This window comes from Astatotilapia calliptera, chromosome 6, assembly GCF_900246225.1.
Source record: "Astatotilapia calliptera chromosome 6, fAstCal1.2, whole genome shotgun sequence".
NCBI classification, from domain to species: Eukaryota; Metazoa; Chordata; class Actinopteri; order Cichliformes; family Cichlidae; genus Astatotilapia; species Astatotilapia calliptera.
In genome coordinates this window covers 40,001,335-40,028,502 of record NC_039307.1, presented here as the reverse complement: position 1 = coordinate 40,028,502, position 27,168 = coordinate 40,001,335, and the positions used below count along the sequence as shown (strand labels likewise).

Genomic DNA, 27,168 nt, shown 5'->3' with positions numbered 1-27,168 from the left:
AACAAGGACACTGAACAATATAAAAGGAATCTATACAGGAAACAGTCTGCAGACATATTGCTTATGGACACTATTAAAAGTGAAAACACACTCTTACGAAATGTGTTTACTAATGCAAAAAGACGAAGGGGGAAATCCCACTGATCCAGTTCCAGGTACTGGCTTTAACCATCCTAGTGCGAGCTGATCCGCAGCCAGGCAGAAATATCATTTTGTATTTATGACATTTATTGAGAAACTAACCACAGAGACAGTTGAGGCTAGTCTAAGAGTTAACCTACAGAAGCCAAACCCATGTATGTGTAACATTAGCCTGGAAGAGTTGGTTTAGTCAACAAAGGTAAAAAAAGAACCTGAAACTGTCAGCTCTGCTTTCAGTTGGTTGAAATCTGTGCATGCATGGTCACTAATAAGAGCAGGTCACATGACTCACTGCTGCTAGCTGCATAAAACAAACTTGTGAGTTGCTGCTTGGTGATGAAACGTGACATCCTCGACGTCATCAGTCATATGCACAGATGTAATATCTAAAGCAAACTGATGGGAGAGACGACACTTCTCTTAACCTGAGACTTTTCAGGTGAGGATGTCTGTCTCACGTTGCTGTGCAGCTGTGTCAAAGCACTTCCTCATCTATTAGAAACAACAAAGTTTAATTACTAACCTTTCCCATTTGTGTTGCCAGGATGATGTCAGAGGGAGTCCCAAAGGGCTGGATCAAGTTAATGATGTCACATTCTGACCAGCCGCTCTCAGGAAGTCCTGTGATCAGCAGCCTGCCTTTCTGTATGAGACAGGCTTGTTTGTATTAACCGATGTCTTTCTCGTTACTACTTTTCCCAGACAGACATAGTGGAATATGTTACACTAACTAAGCTTCAGTATACAGATTATGTACCTCACTAGATGTCTTCTGGTCAGTGTTGCCTTCTGCAGCTGAGGTGAGAGGGCGACAACATGAGTTAAACAGAGCTTCCAGATACAAAGGCAGCAGCCATGAAATACACATCTGCACATCAGCTGGGTGTTTAATTCATCTAAGACAGACAGTGGAAGTCATGATGTTTGGATTTTGTTGAAGTGGGGTATTTGGATCATGTAGTGATGACTGAGTCTTATCTTCTGTTACTATGACTACATTAAAAGTTTGCCAAAACAATGTGGATGGAGCAGCTCTCATTTCTAGAAATATGGACGAATTTATTAAACCCCCCAAAATATGACCAGAGTTGGGACCAGGAAGCAGAGTTGCAGTCTTACACGCCTCTCTGCAGCTTCTCTCCTAAGAAAGAACAACACAGTATCCACATCTGAACCAAAGAGTAAAACAGTGAAATGTGGATTATTAAATATTAGGTCTCTCTCCTCCAGTTTGGATTCAGGAGACAGACACTATCTCTACTTTCAAGATTAGGCTTAAAACTTTCCTTTTTGCTAAAGCATATAGTTAGGGCTGGACCAGGTGACCCTGAATCCTCCCTTAGTTATGCTGCAATAGACGTAGGCTGCCGGGGGATTCCCATGATGCATTGAGTTTTTCCTTTCCAGTCACCTTTCTCACTCACTATGTGTTAACAGACCTCTCTGCATTGAATCATATCTGTTATTAACCTCTGTCTGTCTTCCACAGCATGTCTTTTATCCTGTCTTCCTTCTCTCACCCCAACCAATCACAGCAGATGGCCCCGCCCCTCCCTGAGCCTGGTTCAGCTGGAGGTTTCTTCCTGTTAAAAGGGAGTTTTTCCTTCCCACTGTCGCCAAAGTGCTTGTTCATAGGGGGTCACATGATTTGTAGGGCCTACCTTACAATATAAAGTGCCTGCTGTGATTTGGGTCTGTATAAATAAAAATGTAAATAAACTGAATTGAATTTTTAAAAACACAAACTAACATTTATGGCAATAGCTGGTAGTTAAGTAAACCATGACTCATGTCTCTGGCGGTACTGCAGATGTTTCCTACCTGTGTCCGTTCCAGCTGCATCTTTGTTCTGTTCTACGGACGGTTTGCTGTGAATGAAAGCAGCGACCAATGATATGAAGATTAAAGAAAAACAGGATTTCAAAAGAACCATCAGGAGGGGTCATTCTGACCCTGTCCAGTCACGTTTTTCATTTTTTAATCATATTCTTCTTTACATTTTAATTAAGACAAAACAAGTATTTAGGTACATGTTTGGAGGGTTTTTTTTTTACCTCTCATAAAGGTAAAATAGAGATTAGAAGAAACTAATAAAGGGTTCAATAAATAAGAGATTTAAATAATGTCATTATTACAGAGGAAGAACACTGAAGTTTTGGACAACGTGTGGCATTCGTTATAAAGATGAGACAGACTGAACAGCTGACTGGCTACATTCTAACACCGGGCCTACAGCTGACTGCAAACAGAAACACATTACATGAAGTTTGGTAGTTCTAGTGTTGAGCCAATAACTGTGACAAACCTGTTAGCATCAGCAGACTGTTCTCCTTCAGGTTTCTGTAAGAAAGAGGGCGGAGCAGTGAAAAACAGGTGTGTATTAACACTTCTTCATCTTTGCATCAGCAGGCTACAGGAGGGAGGCACAGAACACCTTCTGTAGCTGTCACAACACTTGTTTTCCAGCTTTAAGCCTCACTGAGGAAAGTTCTAGATTATCATCTTGCTCTGGAACCATCTCAAGGCCAGAAAGCCGGCATTGTCTGGATTATTACACGGACATGATTCAAAACAGGAAAAACATTTCTCACACCTTAGCTACTGAAGCTGTGATGTGCTGCTCTCTGATGGAGAGGTTTGTGGAGGTGGCCAGAGCCTGGGCGTCTTCAGCCTTCACCATACATACAGAGGCCTGAAACACCAGCAAAGAGATTAGACGAGCCAGAAAGAAGGAACACATGCAGCAAACTAACAGATTACCACATTTACAGAAAGGATAGATGACACAAAAACCAACCGCACTTTTTATTTTTACTTATCAGAAACACCCCGCCCACTGACCCACATCTGACACTTCAACCGCACCTTCTGTCCTTGGCCCTTCTCGCTCTCCTCTGAACACGGCATGAGGATGACATTATTGATCTTTCCAAAGGCCCCGACCAAATCGGTGACCTCCTGTTCAGAGGCGTCCTCTGGGATGCCCGTCAGATACACCAGACGATTGGCAACAGACTGAGAGTCCTGTGAGGCTGGAGTCACAGTTTTCTTCTTCTTCTTGGCCGGTGGAGGCTTGGCAGACTTGCCAAAGAGAAAGCAACAGCACATGTTTAACCTCAGTTTGTGATAAACATGAGCATGACAGTCAATATGGGTTAAAGAACACAGGTTTAAGTTGGAAATATAGTTGCCAGTTGAACAAGATCTGGATGAAATTACACAGGTGAGGAGAGAAACCTGTAGCACACCTTTACTGCCTTAGTTACCTTTTTTGCCAAGGTAACTTTTTTTATTGTGTTGTCTCAAATTAAATAATCTAGTCCTTGCTCTTCCAGCGGCTGCCACTGTCCGGTTGTTCAGTGATGACGCGACGAATCCTACTTCCGGGTCTAAAGTAGTCTGCGTTCAATATGGCTTTTGTGTTGTTAACATGTTTAATGTTATGTATTTTCTTCTATTTGATCTCAAAAAGCTCCTAAAACAGTCAGTGATCACTGTTGACCTCCCTCGGCTTTTATTACCGCTAATCATTTATTTAAGCTCAGTTTTTAAAACCTTAGGATGTAACTACAGCCCAGCCCATGCAGCAGTATATGAATGACTAACCTCGTATTGTGGATGGATTATCTCAGTTGTTCTCCTGGCTGAAGTTTGGTCCTTTTACAGCATCCTGCCATGCGATTACATTTGTTCCTGACCACCGACAACACTCACGTTAACTTTTATCGAGTGGAAAAAAAGGTAGTTTGTTTATATTATGCTAACATAGCTGTGTCGCTAGCGGTCACGTAGCACATCATTATATACCAGCTAGCCCAACTTCAGTAACCCTACAAACGTCACTGCTGTTTAGTTTTCTGTCTTCATTTATGCTGGAAGTGATAACAGAGCTGTACGTTTGAATTTGTTTCCAAAACCCCGCAGTCAGGACATGCTATATTGTATTTAGATAGAAGCTAGCGAGCTAACTCCCTGCTAACTTCTAACTCCGTTAAATGTCATAAATTCCGTTTTCATGGATGCCTGGATGTTAAACTCAATTGTTATACCTGGTAGAGCAGAACGCTGATCATTGTAAATCAAATCAAATTCAAATCAAATTCAAATTTTATTTGTCACGTACACAGTCATACACAGTACGATATGTAGTGAAATGCTTGGACAACTGCTCGTGACCTAAAGAGAACAAAAAAGGAAAAGGCTATGAATAAGATAGGAAATAAATATGAAAAATTAAAAAGGGTAAATTTAACTAGGAAGGAATAAAATATAAATTAAGGTTAAAAATGAAATAACTGTACAACACAAATTAGAATGAAGGGTAAATTTAACTGGGAAGAATAAGATAAAATATATAAATTAAAGTTGAAAATAAAATAACTGTACAACAAAATACACAATATAGAACTATATAAGAATGTATGAAGAAATCTAAATATAAATAAATATATACACAATAACAGCAGCTGTACAAGTATTAACTGGAAATGAAGAATATAGTGACCAGTGTTGTGCAAAACCAAAGTCCAGAATGTCCAGTGTGTGTGTAAGAACCATATGTGTGGGTCAGTACTGTGTGGTGGTGTGATTGAGAGACCGTATCGCCTGCGGGAAGAAGCTCCTCCTCAGTCTCTCTGTGTTGGTCTTCAGGGAGCGGAATCGCTTTCCTGACCTCAGCAGAGAGAACAGTCTGTTGTTGGGATGGCTGAGGTCCTTCACCATCTTCCTGGCCTTGGTCCAGCACCGCCTGCTGTAGATTGAGTGCAGGTCAGGGAGCTCGGAGCGGATGGTGCGCTCAGCTGACCGCACAACCCTCTGTAGAGCTCGTCTGTCCTGCATGGTGCTGTTCCCGAACCAGGTTAAGATGTTTCCCGCCAGGATGCTCTCTATGGTGCAGGAGTAAAAGTTCCTGAGCACCTTGGAGGGCAGTTGGAAGTCTCTCAAGCGTCTGAGGTGGTAGAGACGCTGTCGGGCCTTTTTCACCACGGTGTTGATGTGACAGGACCATGACAGGTCCTGCGTGATGTGAACTCCGAGGTATTTGAAGCTGTCCACTCTCTCCACTGGGCACTCGTTGATGACGGGGGTCTGGTAGTTCCTCTCCTGCTTAGTGCTGAAGTCCACTATCAGCTCCTTTGTCTTACTAACGTTTAGAAGGAGGTTGTTCCTCTGGCACCAGTTCTCCAGATTCCTAATCTCCTTCAGGTAGGCCGTCTCGTTGTTATCAGAGATCAGGCCCACCACGACGGTGTCGTCAGCAAACGTGATGATGGTGGTGGAGCTGGTAGTGGCCACACAGTCATATGTGTACAAAGAGTACAGCAGGGGGCTCAGGACACACCCCTGGGGGGCTCCAGTGCTGAGAGTGGTGGAGGCTGAGACATGTCCGCCCATCCTTACTGCCTGCGGTCTGCCAGTTAGGAAGTTGGAGATCCACTGACACATAGATGAGCTGAGTCCCAGATGCTCCAGCTTGGTGGTGAGTGTGGAGGGAATTATGGTGTTAAATGCAGAGCTGTAGTCTATGAAGAGCATTTTAACATAATTCCCCCTTCTAGTGTCCAAGTGAGTGAGTGATGTGTGGAGGAGATGAGAGATGGCATCGTCTGTGGAACGATTTGGACGGTAAGCGAACTGTAGTGGGTCCAGTGTGTCTGGTAGTGAAGAAATGATGAAGTCTCTGACCAGGCGTTCAAAGCACTTCATCACTACTGAGGTGAGGGCTACAGGGCGATAGTCATTGAGAGAAGCAGGGTGGGGTTTCTTCGGGACAGGAACAATGATGGACTCTTTGAAGCATGTGGGGATCACCGACTGAGATAAAGAGATGTTGAATATCTCAGTGAACACAGGAGCTAGCTGGTATGTGCAGTCTCTGAGGATACGACCTGGGATGCCGTCTGGTCCTGCTGCTTTCCTGGTGTTCACTCTCTTGAAGGCTCTCCTTACTTCATGCTCGGAGATGACGAGCACGTTTCCGGTGCTGGCAGTATCTTCCTGTCTGCAGCCGTTAGCGCCGCTAACACTAGCATTGTTGGAGACCTTAGCTGCAGCCTCGAAGCGAGCATAGAAAGTGTTCAGCTCGTCTGCCAAAGTCACGGCCGCGTTCGTCATACCGGTTGTTGGTGTTTTATAGTCCGTTATTGTCCTTAGTCCCCGCCACAGGCTCCTAGAGTCACTCTGTTGGAGTTGTGACTCTAGTTTCCTCCCGTAGCGCTGCTTCGCCTCTTTCACCGCCCTCCGCACGTTATATGACGCGGCTTTGTACGGGTCCATGTCCCCCGTCGTGAGTCCCGTGTTGTAGGCAGTGGTGCGGGATCTCAGAGCATCGCGGATGGTTTTATCCACCCACGGCTTCTGGTTGGGAAACGTTGTGATAGTCTTTGTCTCCACGGTATCATCCGCTAGTTTCCCGATGAATCCCACAACCGCTTCCGTAAACACGTTGACGTCATCGTCGGAGCTGTTTCTGAACATGCCCCAGTCTGCGTCATCGAGTGCGTCCTGTAACGCGGCCACCGATTGATCCGTCCAGCGCGCGACCTTCCTCTGAACCGGAACTTCCTGTTTCAGCCTTTGTTTGTATTTTGGCATGAGGAAGATGGCGGCGTGATCAGATTTGCCAAACGGGGGGCGGGATTGTGCCTTGTAGCCGTCCTTGACCGTAGTGTAGCAGTGGTCCAGTGTCCTTTCACCTCTGGTGGGGCAGGTGATGTGTTGATAAAAGTTCGGCGCTGCGCGTTTGAGGTTGGCGCTATTAAAGTCCCCCGTCACAATAAGCGCAGCGTCCCGGTGTTGTGTCTGGTGCTGTGTGAGTGCCTCATGCAGCTCGCATAAGGCGGTGACCGTGTCTGCTTGTGGTGGAATATAAACGGCACTTACAATGACCGATGTAAATTCCCGAGGTAGATAAAAAGGACGACACATGATGGACAGTAGTTCCAGATTTGGTGTGCAGGAGCGTGTGAGAGGAACAACGTTCGCACTGTTGCACCAGTTGTTGTTCACCATTAAACACACGCCGCCTCCCCTTGACTTCCCCGAGTCCCGTGTCCTGTCCATGCGGTGAACCGAGAAGAACTCGGCCGGCTGGATGGCGTGGTCCGGCACCGCTGGGTTCAGCCATGTCTCGGTGCAGCAGAGGAGATTGCAGTCCCGAATGTCTCTCTGGAACTTTATCCTGGCCCTGAGGTCGTCAAGCTTGTTCTCCAGTGACTGGACGTTGGCGAGCAGGATGCTAGGCAGAGGTGTGCGGTGTGCACGAGCTCTCAGCCTGTTCCTGACGCCGGCTCGCTTCCCTCTAGGCCGCCGCCACTTCCCTTTGTTCTCCCTCGAGATCTCACTCGGCCAGCTCGGATCCGGAGTTAAAAACTTCGAATTGTGAGTACATTGTATACCAATAGAAACAAGAGTGTCACTGTCATACCTAATGTACCCAATGGTGATGATTTTGCCGATTTAGAAACGCTGAAAACTAACTTAAAAAACAAAGACAAAGAAAAAGTGGTCGGAGCCGTCGTGACGGCAGCCGACCTCACCGGCGCCATCTTAAATCAAAAATCAAATTTTATTAAAGATGAAAGACTTTAGACAGTTTTTCAACTCTCAGTAATGCCACAGTGATCGTTTGATATATGGACCTGCAGCGGAGTTTAGGCCCAGACACGGCTAGTGACGTCAGACTGAACAACCGGGTAGGCAGCACCGCATGCCTGACACTACATTACGCTACAGAGATGCAGTGTAAGCGTAAGGATTACATGACCTAAATGTTTTCTAGAACATCTCCATCTGTTCTGCTTTTTATCAGTTAAACATTTACCCAGCAAGTGTTACCAAGTTAAAACTGAAAATGTGGACTGAGGTGTGTCTGAACTGTGGCTTTTGTCAAGACTAAAATAAACTATATTAAAGGTGATGTTAGTTTTGTCACTTACTATCTTAGCCGTCTTAGGTCCATGCTTGCTCAGAGCCTTAAGGCCTTTGGTGGAGGGCTGTGATGACCCATGCTTGGAGCCGTGACCCCCCAAGCGTGAGGCTCGATCTCGGCTAGTGTCAGTGTAGTGCTTGGTTGAGTCACCGCGTGGACGCTTCACAGCAACGCGAGAGAAACTCGCTGAAACGGATATGCCGGGAAAACAAAAGGACAGCATGTTGTACCGTGTATTTGTTTCATTACTACAAGCTAGTGCATGTATAATAATATCAAACTGTTCTGTCAGGATCTGTAAATGTAGAAAACGTGGGACGGACACCAGAACCAAACCAGGATGTTTCTCATGTGCAAACACACACAGTTACACCAGTGTATATATTAGAGATGCACATTTCGGTGCTTTATTTTCCTGAGATGTCACACACTTTGGATTCCAGCCAATCATTTTACCTTTGCAAGCGTAGTAGGCGGGTCCAGGTACGTACGTTCTTTTAGAGCAGAGCTACAGATTAAAAATGCCCAAGGCGAAGCGGTCAAAGTCTGGCTGTACTTCACAGCAAAAGATGCAAACTCAGCAGCAACAAGTGCTTTAAGCTGATACTGTGATACTGTCAAAGGAGGCAACACCTCGAATCTGATGAAACACCTGGTGATGCATAGCGTTTTTTTAAAAGCCGAGAAATGCGCCGTATTTGACAGCTTGCTGCGAGACCTCACACCGAGCGCATCTACTGCGGGTGTGGTGCCTGTTATCGGACCTGGAGTTAGCAACATCCCCCAAAAACCCGAAGAGGAGAGTCCTGGCCCCTAGCCCTGCCAGTGTAGCAGAAATGATGAGGATGATGATGCAGCAGCAGCCGTTCTTCTCTGCGTGAGTAGCTTAATGTTGTTTGTGTATAATTTACGTTGAGTAGGCTAACCACGTTATTACATTAATGCATGTAAGGTGAACTAGCAAACATCATCATAGCTACATGCGGCTGTCTTCTTGTTTGATGGCAGATACTCCCTTCACCCTGGCCAAAAAGGCTAAAATGACCAAAGAAAAAGTGGAAAACAGCTAAACATGAGAGGTTTTTGGACAAAGTTTGTGTTTTTTCCATTGATTAAGCACTGCTTCCAGCCAAGAGTGATGCCATATATGCCCCATAGCTGCAGAAAAGGCTAACATTGTTATCTTTTTAAAAAAAAAACAGCTGAACATGAGAGGTTTTTGGACCAATTTTATGTTCTCCATTCTTTAAGCACCGGTTCAAGCACCGGTTCGAGCACCAGCACCATTTCAAGAGTACCAGTTTGGTACTGGTATTGGATAAAACCTAAATGATACCCATCCCTATATATCATATGTTGGGTGTTTTCTGACCAAAACAAACAAAAACCCACCACACAGGGGTACTAACCTGTTGAAACCCTGTCCCTCCTGGCGCTCCAGTACTGTCTGAATGTTCGGTTCATATTAGAAGGACTGCGTGAGCCAGTGTGGCGGTACTTCAACCGATCCCTGTGTTCTAAATGCAAAAAATGAAGATGAGTGAAGTCAGTGGTTTTCCAGCACAGCACCTCATACATAACAAAAGCATAGTGCACACCTTATTTAAAAGCCACAGGTTGCATCATATCTGATCTATGTAAATGGATTTCATTAGGCTACTGGTCCTGTTAACTGTTACCAGAAAGTTAAAAAGTGATTAAAGATTTGACTTGTTTAACTATGCGGCTAACAAGTCCAAATATATCCACTAATTAAGACAGACTACACCTCTCTTCATTTGGCCATGCTTCAGTGGTCTCATGATAAATAAAAAGCTGCCTGTTAGTGGGAAATAAACACCCCAAGCCTCCATACAATATAATTAGAGCCTATGCATTTAAACTACGGCTCAATGCAACAAAAGTCATCTTTAAAACCAAACCTAAAAACTGATTAGTGAACAGCTGAACTCAGTTTGGGAGCTGTTAAAAGGTGACTGCTGTTGTGATTTTGGGCTATATAACCAGTGTTGGGTAAGTTACTTTAAAATAGTAACTTAGTTACATTACTAGTTACTTCTCTCAAAAGTAACTCAGTTACTTCAAGTTACTCGTTACTTTCAAAGTAACTAGTTACTAGGGAAAGTAACTTTGGTTTTACTCAGAATTCTCTTGTTAATGTGTTGCTTCCATAACGTTGCCAGTCTTCTAGCTTGCTTACTTGCCACAGTGCACTGTGCCACCGACCAATAGAAAGAAAAAGATAATGTGCACATTTCCACGAGAGAAATCCCACGCCTGGACCGTCATTGACTGCTGCCATGATTCTAGCCTACGTCACAGAGTCATGTGCGCCTTTTACATCCAACACAAAAACTGCAGTCGTGGTGCTTTCGATTGTACTCAGAACTCAGAAATTCTGCCTTCTGAATAGGAAGATGTAGGTAACACCAGACTGCAGATGAGCTGCATACAGGGCTGGACTGGGACAAAAAATTGGCCCGGACATTTTGACTAGAGACCGGCCCACCATTATAGGAAAAATCATAAAGCCTTTGAATGAAAATAAACACTGTTGTGACAGTGATGTTCACTGTTTTGATGGTATATATGCATCAATCTATCAATCGTTTGTTGTAAGATTCAGATAATTATTTTTTAAAAGCGAGACATTTTAAATGAGAATAAGAAAGAAAAGTATTTCTTTGTGCCCCCCTTTCCCTGTTAATGCCCTACATGCCCCCCTGGCAACACTTTGCTAGATCCGCACCTGCACAGTTACCAGCTGTCAGCTGCTTAGAAAAGGATGCTGGTGTTATTTGTCTCTCAGAAACAGTTCATAACTTCCCTTCAACTCATTCATGTCACCTAAAAGGTAAACCTGTTTCTCCATCACCTGTTCAGCTCTGATGATTCAGTAAGGACATCTCCTGGTTTCATCTTCATGTTTCCCTCTCACCACATAACCAAACCGACATCATGACCAGCAGCTTTACAGCTGTGGCTCCAGCAAACATCAGCTGATACTAGAAATTAATATTAAATAAATTCTAACAACAGCTGATCAAGCTTAAACGTGCTGCTGTTGTTTAGCGCGACATCCGCTGGTTTCCTCTTTCGGAGCAAAGTGAGCAATAAACAAACAAGAGAGACGATCAGCTGATCATTGATCAGTTTCATGATTGTAGAAGTAGAAACGGGAGAGGGAGGGGGGAGAATGAAAGAAGAGGCAGCTGTGCAGCGTAAACACAGAATAACTCCAGCTTTGTGTCTTTTTCATTGTAGCTGAATTACGGGACAAACTGTTCCTTTTCACCTCAATAAGAAACGCTAATACTTCTCTGAATACCAGACGGGACGGTTGGCAACTCTAATAACTTATGAACAAAATAAAGTTCAACATCATTAACTTCATAGCACCACCCAGCTGTATAGAAACTCCGTCATGCTAGCTAGCACGCAGTACGGAAAAAGTCAGAATAACGAAAATAAACTCCACCTAAACTTGGTTCATATCTGACCCAGAGAGACTGCAGGTCATAACTTCTTACCTGAGGTTCAGTTCACACTTGGATCGGCGGCCGCCTCGGGTCCCCTTTCCTTCATCCACCTGCTGGCCTCCACCACTTGCTAATGTTACTGAATCTGTGGAAGCTCCGCGATAGCCACCACTCGAAGTAACGAGTAACGACCCTATCTAAATCCCAGTAACGAGTAACGCGTTCCTGATTTTGGCATAATAACTAGTTACCGTGCTCGTTACCACAATAATAACGTAGTTACTGTAACGCGTTACTTAATAACGCGTTAGTCCCAACACTGTATATAACAAAAACTGAATTGAAATGGCACAAAATTATATTTCAGAGGAGTGCAGCGTGGTTACACATTGTGAACTGTGTACATCATGTTCCCTTCTGGTATGAGATGTACCTGTGTCATGCGTCTGCTGTGGGTAACGCTGAGGGGAATTACGCCTCCTCTGTGGCCTGAATGGGTGGCTGTCCACCCGACGTTTTTTTGAAGGAGGACTTGGAGAACGAGACAGGGAGTGAGACATGGAACGGGATGGAGAGCCATCCTTGGGATCCCACAGAGCACGGCTGCCATATCGTCCACTCCGACTAGAAACAGAAAGAAAAAAAAGACATTAAGTTGTAATGACCCTTCGTTTTAGCCAGGTCTCACACTATGGAGAGACCCAATCAAAGGTCAGGCTCCTGTTTCTGACTGCAGGGGGCTTTGGCTCTATGATGGGACACATATCTGGATCAGGAGAGCGATGCAGGAGGAGCTTCATGAAATTCTGTTTGCTGTTTCTTTCTATTTGTCCTCAATTTCTTAACAGCAGCCAATACTGCACAGACATGTGATTTTTTATAACTGGTTCCACTGTTGTGTATAGTTAACCCTACAGAGTGTTCAAGTGCCCATACTGAACAATAACAATTTGATAAAGCTGTTAATACCAATAAAGCACATTCTATGCAAGGAAGCAAACTGTAGTGAAGATTACTTTTACTCATCCATCACATATGGACTCATTTATGGAACAAGACAATTCAGAACCACCTTCAAATGTATAAGCAACACGATTTCTAAGTAATTTCTCCTTTTTTAAACACTAGCAAGTTATGTGAAACCTTTTCAAGCCATCTGATTAAAGTGACTTCCACCGGTTGTGCAGCTAAAAACAGAACCATTAGAGGACAGGTCTGACTGACCTTGGCAGATTTGGTTTCCAGCCAGGGTACCTTTAGAGAAAAACAAGAAGATGAGATTATCAAGAGAGTCAGGAACCTATCAAATACAAGACTCTAGGTCTTTTTCCTTGGTATATGATGAGACGATCATATCCTGAGGAAAAATACCTTCAATAGCCTGGAAGGTATTTGTTTAAAAGGTCATTGTCCTGATCGTGGCTCAGGGGGTTGGGAATCGCATCTGTAACCGGAAGGTCGCCGGTTCGATCCCTGGCCTCTCTGTCCTGGTCATTGTGTCCTTGGGCAAGACAATTTACCCTACTTGCCTACTGGTGTTGGCCAGAGGGGCCGATGGTGTGATATGGCAGCCTCGCTTCTGTCAGTCTGCCCCAGGGCAGCTGTGGCTACAACTGTAGCTGCCTCCACCAGTGTGTGAATGTGAGAATGACTGAATAGTGGCATTGTGAAGCGCTTTGGGTGCCTTGAAAAGTGCTATATAAATCCAATCCATTATTATCATTATTATTATTTTGACAGCTGAATCATTGTTGGCCTCATCCCTTCCCCTCTCTAACTGTATTCTCCCCTGAAAGGTCACTACTGGTGCTCACCCCAACTGATCGCTGCACATGGCCCCGCCCCTCCCGGAGCCTAGTTCCGTCAGAGGTTACTTCCTGTTAAAAGGGAGTTTTCCTTCCTGCTGTTGCCACATGCTCTGTCATAGGGGAGCGTCTGATTGTTGGCCTTTCCTTTCTAATAGTATCAGCTCTTTTTGTCCTGACCACCAGCACCAATAGAGCTGGAGTCCACTTACATGACAGAGCATTTAACTTATTGGCCCGGTATTCATCTGTCACAAAGTAATTCACAAACAATATGTGTGTAACTTTGCATGCATTTCTTACTTTCTGACACCTAAAAAAGCACAACAGAGAGCCAGTCATCACTGTTTATCCTGCTACACTGCAGGTAGAAGGTTTCAGGAACACATTAAAGATTCCTCACTTGTTGCGCAGATCTCTGCAGGCAGCTGTGTGGTTGACAGTGTTAACATGTTTAACCCAGTCCTGGAAAAGAAAAAAAAAAAATCATCAAATCTTCATCAAAGACAGAAAGTCAAAGAAATTTAATGTAAATTCTGCGTAATGGATCTTTGTGTCAGCTGGCAGCATGGTGTGCAAAGGCCCGTGTCTGTGATTTGGTCTTTCTGCTCACATCATGTTACAGATGCTGGCAGAAGTGACATCATTTGTTTATCTGGTTGCACTCTTCTATTTCCATCATCTGAAGTGTAGTTACTCATCTTCAAACTAACAGAAGTTTCCTCGCTGCCAGAGAAAAAGGCAAATGCTGTTCAGACCAATCCAATGTCTTTTTCGGACACTGGATTGGTCTGAACAGCATTATTTATGTACCAATCACTTTCCTATGCTGTGGAATCCCTGTTAGATCCTGGGATGTATGAAAATGAATATATTCAACCATTTAAAAAGGTCATTATGCCAAGTGATTAGATGGTCTCCACCTTACTTATTCTGTCTTTTTGTGTGTTTTTTTTAAGAAAAGCTAAACCAACTGTCAAATATGGGAAATGTTTTTGTGTCTCGCAACTATACAGGTTCTTAAAGTTATATTAATTATAAGCCTAAACATAGGTGATTACAGACAATTCAACTTTATTTATATAGCGCCAAATCATGTCAACAGTTGCCTCGAGGTGCTTGAAAGACAGAGTACAAACAATTTTCAAACTTTGATGTCTCAATGAAAACACAATCTACAGGGATACCCACCACAAAACCAAAAACTAAAGCACTGAGTAAAAGAGTTTATTTAACAGTAGTAATTTTAAGAATTATTTCATTATCCTTGATTTTCCTGAGTTTTAACAACTTTTTAAAAGGATTTATTCAGTACACATGCTTATTACTACAGCTATTAAAAAACCAAGAAGTAGTATCCTGTTTAAGCAATAACTCGATGGAGTTTTATATAAAACAGCTAATCGGGAGAGTACTTTTTGAAAAAGCAGTTCCAGGTTTAACCTTTTGATAAGTTTGCGGAGTAACATGTTTCACAGTTAAGAAACAGCCGATTTCTCCTGCCATAGTGGCAACGCTTTCAAATCATTTAACTTCACCAGACAGTTGCCTCTTCTCTTGAAGAAAACCTGGTAGTGACAAGACCCTGAGGTTTCTGAAGAGGAAAAACCAAACGTCTGACTCTTCTGTTTGTGGAAGCACCTCCTAATTTGGGCGAGGATACGCAGATGCTGTCGGATGACTACACATCAACCCCCACCTCTAATGGTTGTTCTAAAGTATCAATGAAATCATTACGAGACAAAAGGAAGTAAAGAAAAATAGGTCTTTAAGTTGTTGCCATCTTAGCAAGTTGATTTCCCAAACAGTCAAAGAACCAAACAAGCAAAAAACAAAAAAAACAAACAAACCTCGATTTAATTACTATTGTGATTTAGCATCATGGATTCTCCATGAGGCTTTGCCATCACCAATGTTTTTTTTTTTACCTGTCCCCAAATAGTTGACTAAAAGTTGGTCAGTGAGAGGCATCTTAGTCAAAGTTCACAGGATGTGACAACATTTAGAATACTTTAATCATCCCTAAGGAAGGAAATTATGTTTTCAAATAACCATTTACTGCACTCCATTGATATTTAAGAGTAATTAAATATAACGGAGTAATTTGAAAGTGTGGGATTGCTTTCTTTAAAGTGGGGAAACACATGAAGTCCCAATGAATTTTATTTAAAGCTTGTTAAGTCCTACCTACTGATGCTTGTACCTCCACAGTTCTCTTTTTATCCCTGTGGTAGGGTATGTTAGCAACACTTAAGGGAACTTCAGCTGTGACAACAGCTTATATCCAAGACGGTGACGGCCACGTGTAGCTGTCAGAAGTACAAATATCTGGCTTAATTATTGATGATTTCTGCCTTTTTTGTGTATAGGAAACATCATCCATGCAAAAATATATAAAAGACAACATCTCGACAATTGTCTGGTGAAGATTGCGGACTACAATTTATTACTCAGAGGTACTCTTTTAGGAAAACTGTTGGACATTGTTAAATGGGCATTCACGAGGGCACTCACCTTTTCCTGGTCACACACTATGTGGCATAGGGAGCAGGTATGGGGATACACCTTTGGAGACACAGCTGAGAAATCACTTATCATGGTGGGTGTAGGTAACTTCTTGCCGCTGCTGTGTGGTTTTGACCCACACGAAGAGGACAGGGACCTTTTCGAAGAAACGTCACTCCTCGTTTCGGATGGCAGTCTTTGTTTGGTTCCATCACGCCTGTAGTCTCTGTCTAGATCACGGGATCTAGGAGATAGAGAAAGTTCTTTCCCTGGTGAATGACTGCTCTCGCGCTGGAGGCTGCTCGTCCTGCGATAGTCACTGTCTCCATGCTTGCTTGGTTCAGTGTGTTCCAAATGAACCTGCCGTCTTTCACTTTTATCTACTTTTGTAGCTGATGAAGAGGACAAGGCTGGGAACATTTTAACTGTCCGTTCACTAGACAGTAGTTCTCTTTTGAAGTTCCCCATGTTAGTGCTTTCGTCCTTGGTGCGACTGGCATGCCCATAGTCAATGACTTTACCAGCTGTCTGTGTAACAGTAAGGAGGCTGGGCACTTCTGGAGAATGAGAACATGCCAATGCAGACGAGTGGGAAGGAGGCAATGGCATGTCATGGGCGCTGTGTGAAAATGAGGATGAGCTAGTGGAAGCCGAAGTCTTCTGTTTCCCTGACTTGTTGATTTGGATATCACGGAGTATGAACGGCAAGGTGTCTGGGGTTAACTGATCATCAGGGTAGTGACTCAGGACTTCCAAGTCCTCATTTGAAAGTCCAAAGCTAGCCAAGATACTTCCTGCGCTCTCTGGTGTGTATAAACTCGGACCCTCCCCACTGGCACCATGGACATGCCGAACTTGGTTCGAAAGAGATTCACATACAGATGGAGTCCAAATTGAGAGTCTTGGTCCTGCTTGGGTGTTCTGAGGCTGTTGGGCCCCTTGTTGTGACTGATGACTTGAAGAAGGTGGAGGAGCAGCAAACAGTTTAGCTGGAGGTTGGTAGCTTGACCAATCTACTCTCTGGTGGTGTTCAGACTGACTGTCAGTGGGGAGGGATACTGGGTTAGAGCCAAAGTTTCCATGCTGACTGGTCCCAGAACCTTGGTTCTGGTGTGGATCTGGTTGGGTCATGTGATCAATCTGGCGGTGGTCCATGTCCCTGGCACCCCGGATTGCCAGTGCAGACTCAAGCTCATCAGGTAGTTGGGTCGGACGAGGAAACTGGAAACCCATCACCTGCATATTAGAGCGAGTCTGATGTTGATTCGGAGGTGGCTGACGAGGTGGTGGTCTGCCCCCATTAGAAAATGGCTGTGAGCCCTGTGGGTGTTGGTGATACATGGCAGCAGACAGACAAGGCCGTGTGGTTCTGTAGGTTTTATAGCTTGTGTACCCCACAGCCTGAGGTCGATTGAAAAGAGTCAGGAGGGCCAGGTGAGGAGGTAGCGCTGCTGTAAACCAGTTGCTGTGACACTGGCTGCCGAAAGTGATGGTGGCTAAAGCAGCAAGCTGCCGAAGAGCAATCTGTGCCTCGGTCTCAACCTGCGCCAATCGGAGAGCTATCACTCCAGCAAGACCAGCCGTAGGCCCAAATATGAAATGGGTCCCTCTGGTAGTGTCGGCGATGGTGAATGTTGCACTGGGCTCCAAATTAAGGACAGGAGTAAGATGTGAATTACTGTCTGTACGGACAGCGAGGCTGAGGTGAAAAGCAGAAATATACTATTACAAATAAACGAGAGTTCATTTTTCATTTCAACAGCAGCTTTTAAATAAAGTCTCTGTTTTATCTTCCAGGCACTTGAAAAAGTTTACCAGTCCTCGCTGTGTTTGCGGTGCCTTCTTGAAAACTTTAAGAAATTTGGTCAGCTTTAAGTCTAGTAGTGGAGCGTGTCGCCCATCCTGCTTTTCCTTTGTCATGGAAAAGCAAAGCAACATTATGCACAAACAACTAACAGTGAGAATGATGACCCCAAACAGCAAATACTAACGAAACAACCAAATTAAACACTACACATGTTAATCTAACCTGACAGGTAAAAACCTGAACATTTCATCCAAAGCACCAATCATTACCCTCCTATATATATATATATTAAACACAATGCAATGTGGCTATAATGACAGTCATCTCCTGGGTAAAATGTACAGAACAAAATCACCCTACAAGTGCATAATGCAGTTTTACCTCCCACCATTCTAATATTTAGAAATTAGGATTAACACTTACCATTTGCTGAAAGAGTCAACATGATCAAGCAGAAACAACAACGTACTTGTATAGCATTTTGATTAGTCTGTATGATTAGAAAAAGCACTATAGAAATCCAAACACGATATATTAAAGCTAATAAACTAAATATGCTTCCTTTAACAAGATGGACTAGTCGGGTTGAATGGATTTTTAAACAGCATGAGTAAGCATTGCGTTCTTTAATGATCCTTATAGTAAATAGCATGACCAAATTTTCAAGGTCAATGTTTTTGAATGAATCTTAAAAACCTTTAACCAAATTGTGTGTGTGAGAGAGGGACAGAGAGAGCATTTGTTATTTAAAAGCAATGCAGTTTTTAAACTAAAAGGTAATCTAGGCTAGGGCTGTGCGATATGACCAAAATCTCTTATCCCGATATAAGACATCTATCGTCCCGATAACGATATAAATCACAAACATTTAACATTTTCCGTAAATCCTGTGAATCTTGGGTAGCTGAAGTGTTTCCAGCTGGGCGTCGTGTAGCTGGAGTCGAGTGTTTTAACCGATGCATGAAACGATACATTTTTAGACGTACAATGTAACGGCGCCGTTTTCTTTGTGAGTATTTATTACACGGCGTGCTGCGGGGAAAAGCCTGATCTAACGTTTGAGTCTAAGGTTTATTTTTTAGCACCTGACGGCTCTTTTTTGCTTCTCATCCATAAACACTCTGCATACTTTTTCACTTGATTCAGTTTATTTTGAAAAGTCTCAACAGGATCTTGAGCTTTATTGTGAAAGGTTTATGTGGAACATAAACAAGCGGACACACGATGGTTTTACCATCGTTGTTGCTAACGACAACGCATAAAAACAGGTGCTTGTCCGTCTGTAGTGTGGTTATATTAAATATAAGAGAAAGAGAGAACTTGAAGAAATTAATATAGACAGTTTATTTTGCGACACCACGAAACAAACAACAGCGTAAAATGGAACGATAGACATTTTTATATCGTCATCCGATATATATCGTTATATCGAACAGCCCTAATCTAGGCTCTTCAAACGCAACATTTTTCCATCTCTAACAGAAACTTGAGTTGTCAAAACAAACAAACAAAACAAAATGGATACACCGATATCAAGTGACAGTAAAGCTTACTGCTGGATTGGACACATTTGCAACATCACTGACACCCTGACACAAAACATGACACAGCATGGATGCAGACTTATTTTGAAAAGTCTCAACAGGATCTTGAGTTTTATTGTGAAAGTTTATGTGGAACATAAACAAGCGGACACGCGATGGTGTTACCGCCGTTGTTGCTAACTAGGGCTGCTCAATTAATCGAATTTTAATCACGATTACGATCTGGGCTTTCAACGATCATTAAAAATGACTGAGCCGATTATTAGCCCCTCCCTCATTTATCCGCGACACCTTAAAGGCCGGTCCGTGAAAATATTGTCGGGCATAAACCGGTCCGTGGCGCAAAAAAGGTTGGAGACCGCTGATTAAGAGGACCCGAGGGAAGCTCGGAAAGCTAAGCAGAAGTTATTTGGAGAGTGACTGCCGTTGGTTGAAAAGAGAGGTAAAAAAAAAAAAACTTCAGTGGTGTTGCACACTATGTTATATTATTTTTTTAAAGTCATTGTTAACCCTTTAAAGCCGGTCAGAGCAGCACGCTCCGTTTTGCGTAACTATTTTTAAATCCCTGTAGAACCTGAACCGTGTAAGCTAGCGCAATAATTTGTTTTGCATATGAAACCGGAGGAGTTGTACTTACATCTGATGCCATCAGCTTGTCCTCGGTCACGGTTTCGTTCCACATTTAGCTTTGCAAAAACTGCATAAAAAGCGCTTGCAGGAACAAAAACATAATATTCCAGAAACACGCTTTGCCGTTCCTATCAGCTGTTCGTAACACTTCCCACAGTGAAATGAGGCACATGCTGTTTTCTTTGCAAATTTGCATCATAGGATTGTTTTTTGTTTTTCCTGCAGTATATAAAAATTGCTGTATCTCCAAAATAAAACTATGAAGACACTCAAAATAAATTTCCTGTGGTGGGAAACTATTTTTTGCAACTTTTTTGTATTTAAAGTTTTGAGGGATAAACCTCTTAAACTTCTCCAAGTAGAAATATATGTAAACAAAACAAACGCGATTTTCAATTTTTTTTGTAGTTTATTGCACTTTTTTGCAATTTATGTAATTACTATGCACTTAATGCATACATATTATTAAAATATGGGCTATAACAGTTGTATTGATGTATAGCAACTTGAAATGCTCCCACAAATGGCACTACAGCATGTAAAAAAAATAAATAAAAATAATATAACCTCTGGTGGACTTGGTTCTATAGTAGGTCTTAAAGGGTTAAATAAATATCGTCAAATAATCGTGATCTCAATTTCAGTGAAAATAATCGTGATTATCATTTTTGCCATAATCGAGCAGCCCTATTGCTAACGACAACGCATAAAAACAGGCGCTTGTCCGTCCGTAGTGTGGTTATATTAAATATAAGAGAAAGAGAGAACTTTAAGAAATTAATGTAGCCACTGCAGTGACCATCAAAACCATGAAAAAATATTGCTGTAAACAGTTTATTTTACGACACCACGAAGCAAACGATAGCATAAAATGAAACGATAGATGTTTTTATATCGTCATCCGATATATATCGTTATATCGAACAGCCCTACTGACTACCTTGACGTCGGTCTTTCAAAGTCCTTCTTTGGACACTGGCTGCTTTTTCATTTATTTTCAGTCCAATTCTTGTACCTGACTATTTTCAGAGAAATGTTATCTTCTTTGTTAATCCACGTGATGCTGACATGAATCACACAAATATAAAAAAAGGCTCTTAACTAGTGGAACAAACCAGTGTTGTGCCTACATATAAACAACAAAGAACCTAATTTTAATTTACTGCACTTTTTTACTAGAACGCTGCCACAAAACCCATAACTTGGTTCCATTTTCTCAAATTGAATCTATAAAAATGCTAAATGTAACATAGTTTAATAGGCATAAAATAAGTTTTACACAACAAGGTGTATCTCGGCTGATGTGCAGCATATTTTGAAATAGTCAAAAAAAGTAAATAACAAAAAAAAAATTGGGAGCCTACAACCCTTTAGCCAGTGGTATTGGGGATCTCATCAAAACTGATGGAATTATGAAAGAAGAAAAGTGCCATTAGATCTATCTGGAACAAGACTCCATTTTTCAGTATGACATTAGACCAAATACAGACCCTTTCCAAAAAGATAGAGTATCATGGAAAAGTTGATTTATTTCTCTAATTCCATTCAATATGTTAAACTTTCATAGATTATAGATTCAGGGCCCACAACTTAAACAATTTCAAGTACTTGTTGTTTATTTGTACATGATTTGGGCTTCCAGCTTATAAAACCCACGAAAACAGGAATTCAAAAAATTAGAACACTGTGAAGACATCAACGCAAATTTTACAGGGCATGAATGTTTTAATTCAAACAGAGAAGATTCATGAATCTGGCAGAGATCCAGAGAGAGGGGAACGAGGCTGGAGTCACAGCTTCGAAAACCACCACATTCAGACGCATGCAGGAGATGGGCTACAACTGTTGGGTTCCTCGGGTAAAGTGTGCTTTTCATTCGGGAATCAAGGTCCAAGGGTTTGGAGGAAGACGGGTGAGGATTACAACCCAAGCTGCTTGAGGTCCAGTGTGAAATATCCACAGTCAGTCTTGATTTGGGGTGTAATGTCCGGTACAGGTGTTGGTAAAGTCTGCTTTCTTAAATCCAAGGTCACCACAACAGTCTACCAGAGTGTTTTAGATGACTTCATGATTCCGTCTGCTGAGGATCTGTATGGAGATGCAGATTTTATCTTCCAGCAGGACCCGGCCCCTGCCCATAACACCAGAAGCACCAAAACCTGGTTTGATGGCCATGCCATCACAGTGCTTGACTGGCCAGCAAACTCAACGGAATTTTTTTTTAATTCTGTTTTCGTGGGTTTTATGACCTGGAAGCCCAAATTATGTACCAATAAACAACCAAGTACTTAAAATCATTTAAGTTGTGGGCCCTAAATCTATAATCTATGAAAGTTTAACATTTTGAATGGAATTACAGAAATAAATGAATGTTTCCATGATACTCTAATTTTTGTAACGGGTCTGTATTTTCTCATATTTGCATGGAAATATTCTTACCCTGCACAAAAAAATTAGTTTGCACACAAAGTTACCGTTAGATTTATGAAACATGCCCTAAAGCTAGAAGAGGTGCAGTAATCCAAGGCGTTTCCGTGGAATTGATGACTGCTTAAAATAAAATGTAAAAAGCATCAAACCGACCCTGAGATACTCAAGTTAAAAAATAAAATTATGGAATCAAAGTTGATATGTACCATATGTATCAAGCCTGCACCAGTGCAAGAGAAATCATGTGACCGATACAGCTGCTGTGTCATGTAGTCACTGTTAAGCAGCACACCAACACAGTGTCTGTCTAACAGTGCCGACACAATAAAGTGCTACACACTCCATGAAGCACACTATTAGCTGCTGTTATCCAGCATTAGTGGCATCATGGACTTGGGCACTTAGGAAATAAACTCAACGTGAGAATGTAATCAAACTGTTTATCAGAGCAAAATGTGGGTTTTAGGACCCTCAAGCCTAACATTAGCTGACATAATATCGGCTGTTGTTGTTTAGCCAGCTTGTTGTCCACTGTCTGGAGACGGGAGGGTCTGTATTATCTGCTGACAGTAACTACAACAATACTGTAAATAAATCAGCCTTTTAAGCCCATTTTGTGTGTTAGAGCCCTGACTTAAGGAGGAAAAGGATGACATCCAGATACAGGTAGCACTGTCTCTTTCCTTTGTGTTTTCACGCCTTTGGTGAAGGGGACCCCTTCTCACATGAAAAACACAGATATGATGTGTTGTACCTTACTGAAGCCAATGAGTGAAACACAAACTGTGTATCACATTCTCCAGGAAATATCTGTGCATTAACTTGTGTAGCAATTGATAAAGTATTGTTCTACTTGACTCCAGTCTGCCGATGAGTGTTTTTCACACAGGATGAAATACACCTGTTCAATCCATCAAATAGGGCTGGGCCATATTATACCGTTCACGGTAATACCGGTATAATGTTAGGCAACGATAGGAAAATTAAATATCGCGATAGAATGGGAGTAAAACGCGCATGCGCAGTGCCTTTGTTTTCATACGCACATGGCCGATTGTTGAGTGAAACAGATGAACCAGAATTGGTTTGTAAAAATGGTGCAACTTCAGTGATGTGGAACTGGTTTGGTGTTTGTCCGTCAGATACACAACAAAGCACATTTTTTTGCAGAACATGCAAGCGGCCGTCGTTATTGTCGTATTTGTCGGACTAAGATGCTCTTAAATCTGGGAGTAATCTGGGTCCTAAACGCTGTATTCCTCAGTTCAAACGAACACTGCAGCATCACTGAGCGTTAAAAACTGTCTAAATTCTTTCATCTTTAATAAAACGATCAGCATTGCTGCTTTACCAGGTGTAACTATGAAGTTTAACTTCCAGGCATCCATGAAAACAAAAGTTATTACATTTAACGGAGTTAGAAGTTAGCAGGAAGCTAGCGGAAGTTAGCTCGCTAGTTTCGCTAGTTACCTAAACATGATATAGCATGTTCTGACGGAGAGATTTCTGAAAAAAATCAAACGTACAGCTCTGCTATCACTTCCAACATAAATGAAGACAGGAAACTAAACAGCAGTGACGTTTGTAGGGTTACTGAAGTTGGGCTAGCTGGTATATAATGATGTGCTACGTGATCGCTAGCGACACAGCTATGTTAGCATAACATAAACAGTGAAGCTGGAGGACGAACACTAACACTTTTCCACTTATAAAAGTTAACGTGAAGGTTCTTCATGGTTAGAGACAAATGCAATCGCATGGCAGGATGCTGTAAACGGACCAAACTTCAGTCAGGAGAACAACTGAGATAATCCATCCACTATACGAGGTTAGTCATTAATATACTGCAACAACATGGGAATAGAGCAGCTGCCAGAGAATTCAACATTAATGAATCAATGGTACAGAAGTGGAGGAAGCAAGAAGAATGAGTTTAATAAAGTTTGATTTATCTGACTGCTTTGTTTCGCTTAATGTGACTTATAATCCCGTGCACCTTATGGTCCGAAAAATGCGTACTGCACACTGCAGTTTAATGTTGCAAAGCACCTCTTTTTAACTTCAGTGGATATTATACATGGTTATGCTCAGGATATGTCAGCCCATTTCTACTGGAAATGCCTTTTGGTTAAACTTTCAGCAAGGAATTTGCATTTGCACTGTTACATTTTTATGAAGCTTTAATGTACATAAAAACCAGCTTCTTGTTTAAGTGAAAATAAATGGAAGGTTGTCTTTTTGCGCTAGTAATGTTGTGGAGTTGTATTTTGTCTCGCATCAATTATATCGTCGGTTATATCGTTATCACAAATTTTCAAATATATATCGTGATAAATATTTTTGGCCATATCGCCCTGCTCTACCATCAAATCTTTTCACTTTGCTGGGAGCCAACCGGCTGCAGCAGAGTCTGCCTGAGCCTGGTTCTGCCAGAGGCTTGTTCCTGTATAAAGAGTTTTTCCTTCCCACTATTGCCAACGCACTTGCTCATAGGGGGATATCTGACTGTTGGGGTTGTCTCTGTTTTCTCTCAGTTACTGTATGGTCTTACTTTACACATATAACTACAAGTTGTGATTCGGCACAATATGAATAAAACTCAATTGAAGTCTTTACAGACTTCTCATCAACCTTTGATATTGTCTCTGAAGTAGATATGACCAATCTTCTGTGGAAGAAGAGTCATGTGATCTATGAAACACCCAGATTGGTTAGATGTGCCTGGAGCACTTCATTCATGTGATCAACATTGTCAGTGTAAATGAATCCAGATAATGAAAAGGTACCCTCTGTGCTACAGGGTGCTGTCCGTGGAGAGAACGAGCCACACATTTCATCCTGAGCCTGGTTCTGCTGGAGGCTTCTTCCTGTTAAAATAATTTTTTCCTTCCCACTATTGCTAAAGCACTTGCTCACAGGGGGTCATATGATTATTATATTCTACTGTTTTTACATCCATCCATTTGCTTCCGCTTATCCTTTTCAGGGTCGCGGGGGGCGCTGGAGCCTATCCCAGCTGTCATAGGGCGAGAGGCAGGGTACTGCTTTTACATATTTTAGTGTTTTTACTGTGTTTATTATTTTATCGTATTTATTATTCTTATTGCATCTCTGATACTTCCATTGTTCAGCACTTTGGTCTTGTGTGTTTTTTAAGTGCTATATAAATAAATTATGATGATTGTTGGGATTTCTATACTTTCTTTGCATTATTGTAGGGTGTTCATCCTTTATAACAGCAGGGTGCAAGATGCTAGCATGCAGGACATACATGGAAAGCCATAACCAAGTGGTTGTCATAGTATACAGAAACACCTGTGCCGAGTACGGAGACACCACCACCGAGCTAAGATCCTGTGGGACCCACAGCAGATATGTTATAAGGATTTTTACAGCTGCTGCTGATTCCACAAATGTAGATTTTGGGAGAAATCGACATCTCAGCTTGATATTTCGGACAGGAGCCACGCCTCGTCATTTCACGCAGCACTCTTTTCTGACCATCTAAAAGTGAAACTATCCGCAATTTCAGGTGCAGATGGACTGAAAGCGCACAATCCTCCGGACACGTCCAGTCAGAGCTTCAAGTGCGACAATGTGGCCTTTGCACTGCGCACATGCAGAATGCACAGGGCGAGCATATTTTCTTATGTCTGTCTTGTAGTCTAATGTTTCTGGTTTTCACAACCCCACAGAGACTTCGTGAATTTTCTGCACGGTGCGCAGAAATCCGCTCGCGCTGCAGGGCCTACACAGGGAGGTGCTGGTGTTCTGAACCGGGAACAGCTACCTTATTTACCCTTAGCGTTACCGCTTACACACCGGTGCAGACGTACAATCAATCGAGTCCCTAAATGGAATACAACAGGCTGCGCTGGAGTAAACGGAATACTATATTTGTGCTAACGAAAATCGGGAAAACACTGAGTCTCGCTACATACCAGCCATTTTGGCTTTAACTGGTTTTTAGCTAGCAGACCTGCTAACGTCTGCTACTGGAAAGCATGCTAGCAGTTCCGTCACACGAACAACCACCGATACAATTTCCAGAACACGCCCCTGCATCTGAATAAATACCTTTCACTGTGAGTTGACGTTAGTCTTTGTTTTTGTCGAAAACCGTGAATCCTCTTTAGCCAGTTGGTGTTTGCCCGTGTTCCGCCATCGGCTGCAACGGGAAACGCTTCCGCCGTAGTTTTTCAAAATAAAAGCAACCTGACCCTTACCTCTAACCATATTTCAAAAAATATTCATAATAGTAATTTGGGTGCATTGTGTTAAATCTGTATCTCACCAAAAGCAACAAAACCGAGTGTGTTTCTCAAAAATATTGTTGCTGATAAACTGCAATGCCGCATTCAGACCAGTAGGGACAGTAAAGTCCCCCCACACACACATCTGTTAAAGCACTCTTTGCTTTCAGCTGGTGTGATGAAAGAGGTGTGAGAAACATTTGTCAGTCATAAACTGGACTCCATTTACTTTTCTTCTTCATAAACACAAACCGGACAGCCTCTTTCATACTGCAGTTTGAATTACGTGTTTTTTAATTAATTGAGGCAAAGACGGAGCACCTGTCACAGGTACTTGCCTGTTGGCCTTACACAAGAAAACAGAAACCTACAGAATGGCTGGATGGAAATAACAACTAGCACAGTCTAGGTATGTGAAAAGTGTGAGACGACAGTTCCTGGGTTGTTGCCACTGGAGAACGTGAATCTAAATACGTTATCATGCAAAATGCACGAGGCTGTGGAAATGCACTAAGCTCAGATAGGACATACATTCTGTTATCATTTTCTTCTACGTGCCCTGAACAAGCAGCTATATTTTCATCATTTATAGAGGAAAACAATCCCAGGTTACTTTTCAGTCCTGTAAACACTGTACAGCGTAG

The 27,168-nt window shown here is 42.4% G+C and overlaps 1 protein-coding gene across 4 annotated transcripts in view; it reads right to left on the bottom strand.

Annotated features, from left to right (window-relative positions):
* Nucleotides 1-26,588, bottom strand: part of LOC113024789 (zinc finger protein 638-like) — a 34,376-nt gene extending 7,788 nt beyond the window's left edge. Inside the window, exons 1-14 of one of the 4 annotated variants that reach the window (XM_026172126.1) lie at nt 26,349-26,586; nt 17,676-17,771; nt 15,870-17,559; nt 13,759-13,820; nt 12,775-12,804; nt 11,984-12,174; nt 9,481-9,588; nt 8,079-8,257; nt 3,007-3,222; nt 2,735-2,833; nt 2,447-2,481; nt 1,963-2,009; nt 899-936; nt 665-784 (exon numbers count right to left, since the gene is read on the bottom strand). In XM_026172126.1, coding sequence (XP_026027911.1) covers nt 665-784; nt 899-936; nt 1,963-2,009; nt 2,447-2,481; nt 2,735-2,833; nt 3,007-3,222; nt 8,079-8,257; nt 9,481-9,588; nt 11,984-12,174; nt 12,775-12,804; nt 13,759-13,820; nt 15,870-17,201 — 2,457 coding nt within the window. In that variant the 5' untranslated portion in view covers nt 17,202-17,559; nt 17,676-17,771; nt 26,349-26,586. Of the gene's footprint in view, nt 1-664; nt 785-898; nt 937-1,962; nt 2,010-2,446; nt 2,482-2,734; nt 2,834-3,006; nt 3,223-8,078; nt 8,258-9,480; nt 9,589-11,983; nt 12,175-12,774; nt 12,805-13,758; nt 13,821-15,869; nt 17,560-17,675; nt 18,406-26,348 lie in introns of those variants that run through there. The other 3 variants (XM_026172127.1, XM_026172124.1, XM_026172125.1) reach the window with 3 other exon arrangements.
* Between the last annotated feature and the right edge of the window lie 580 nt (nt 26,589-27,168).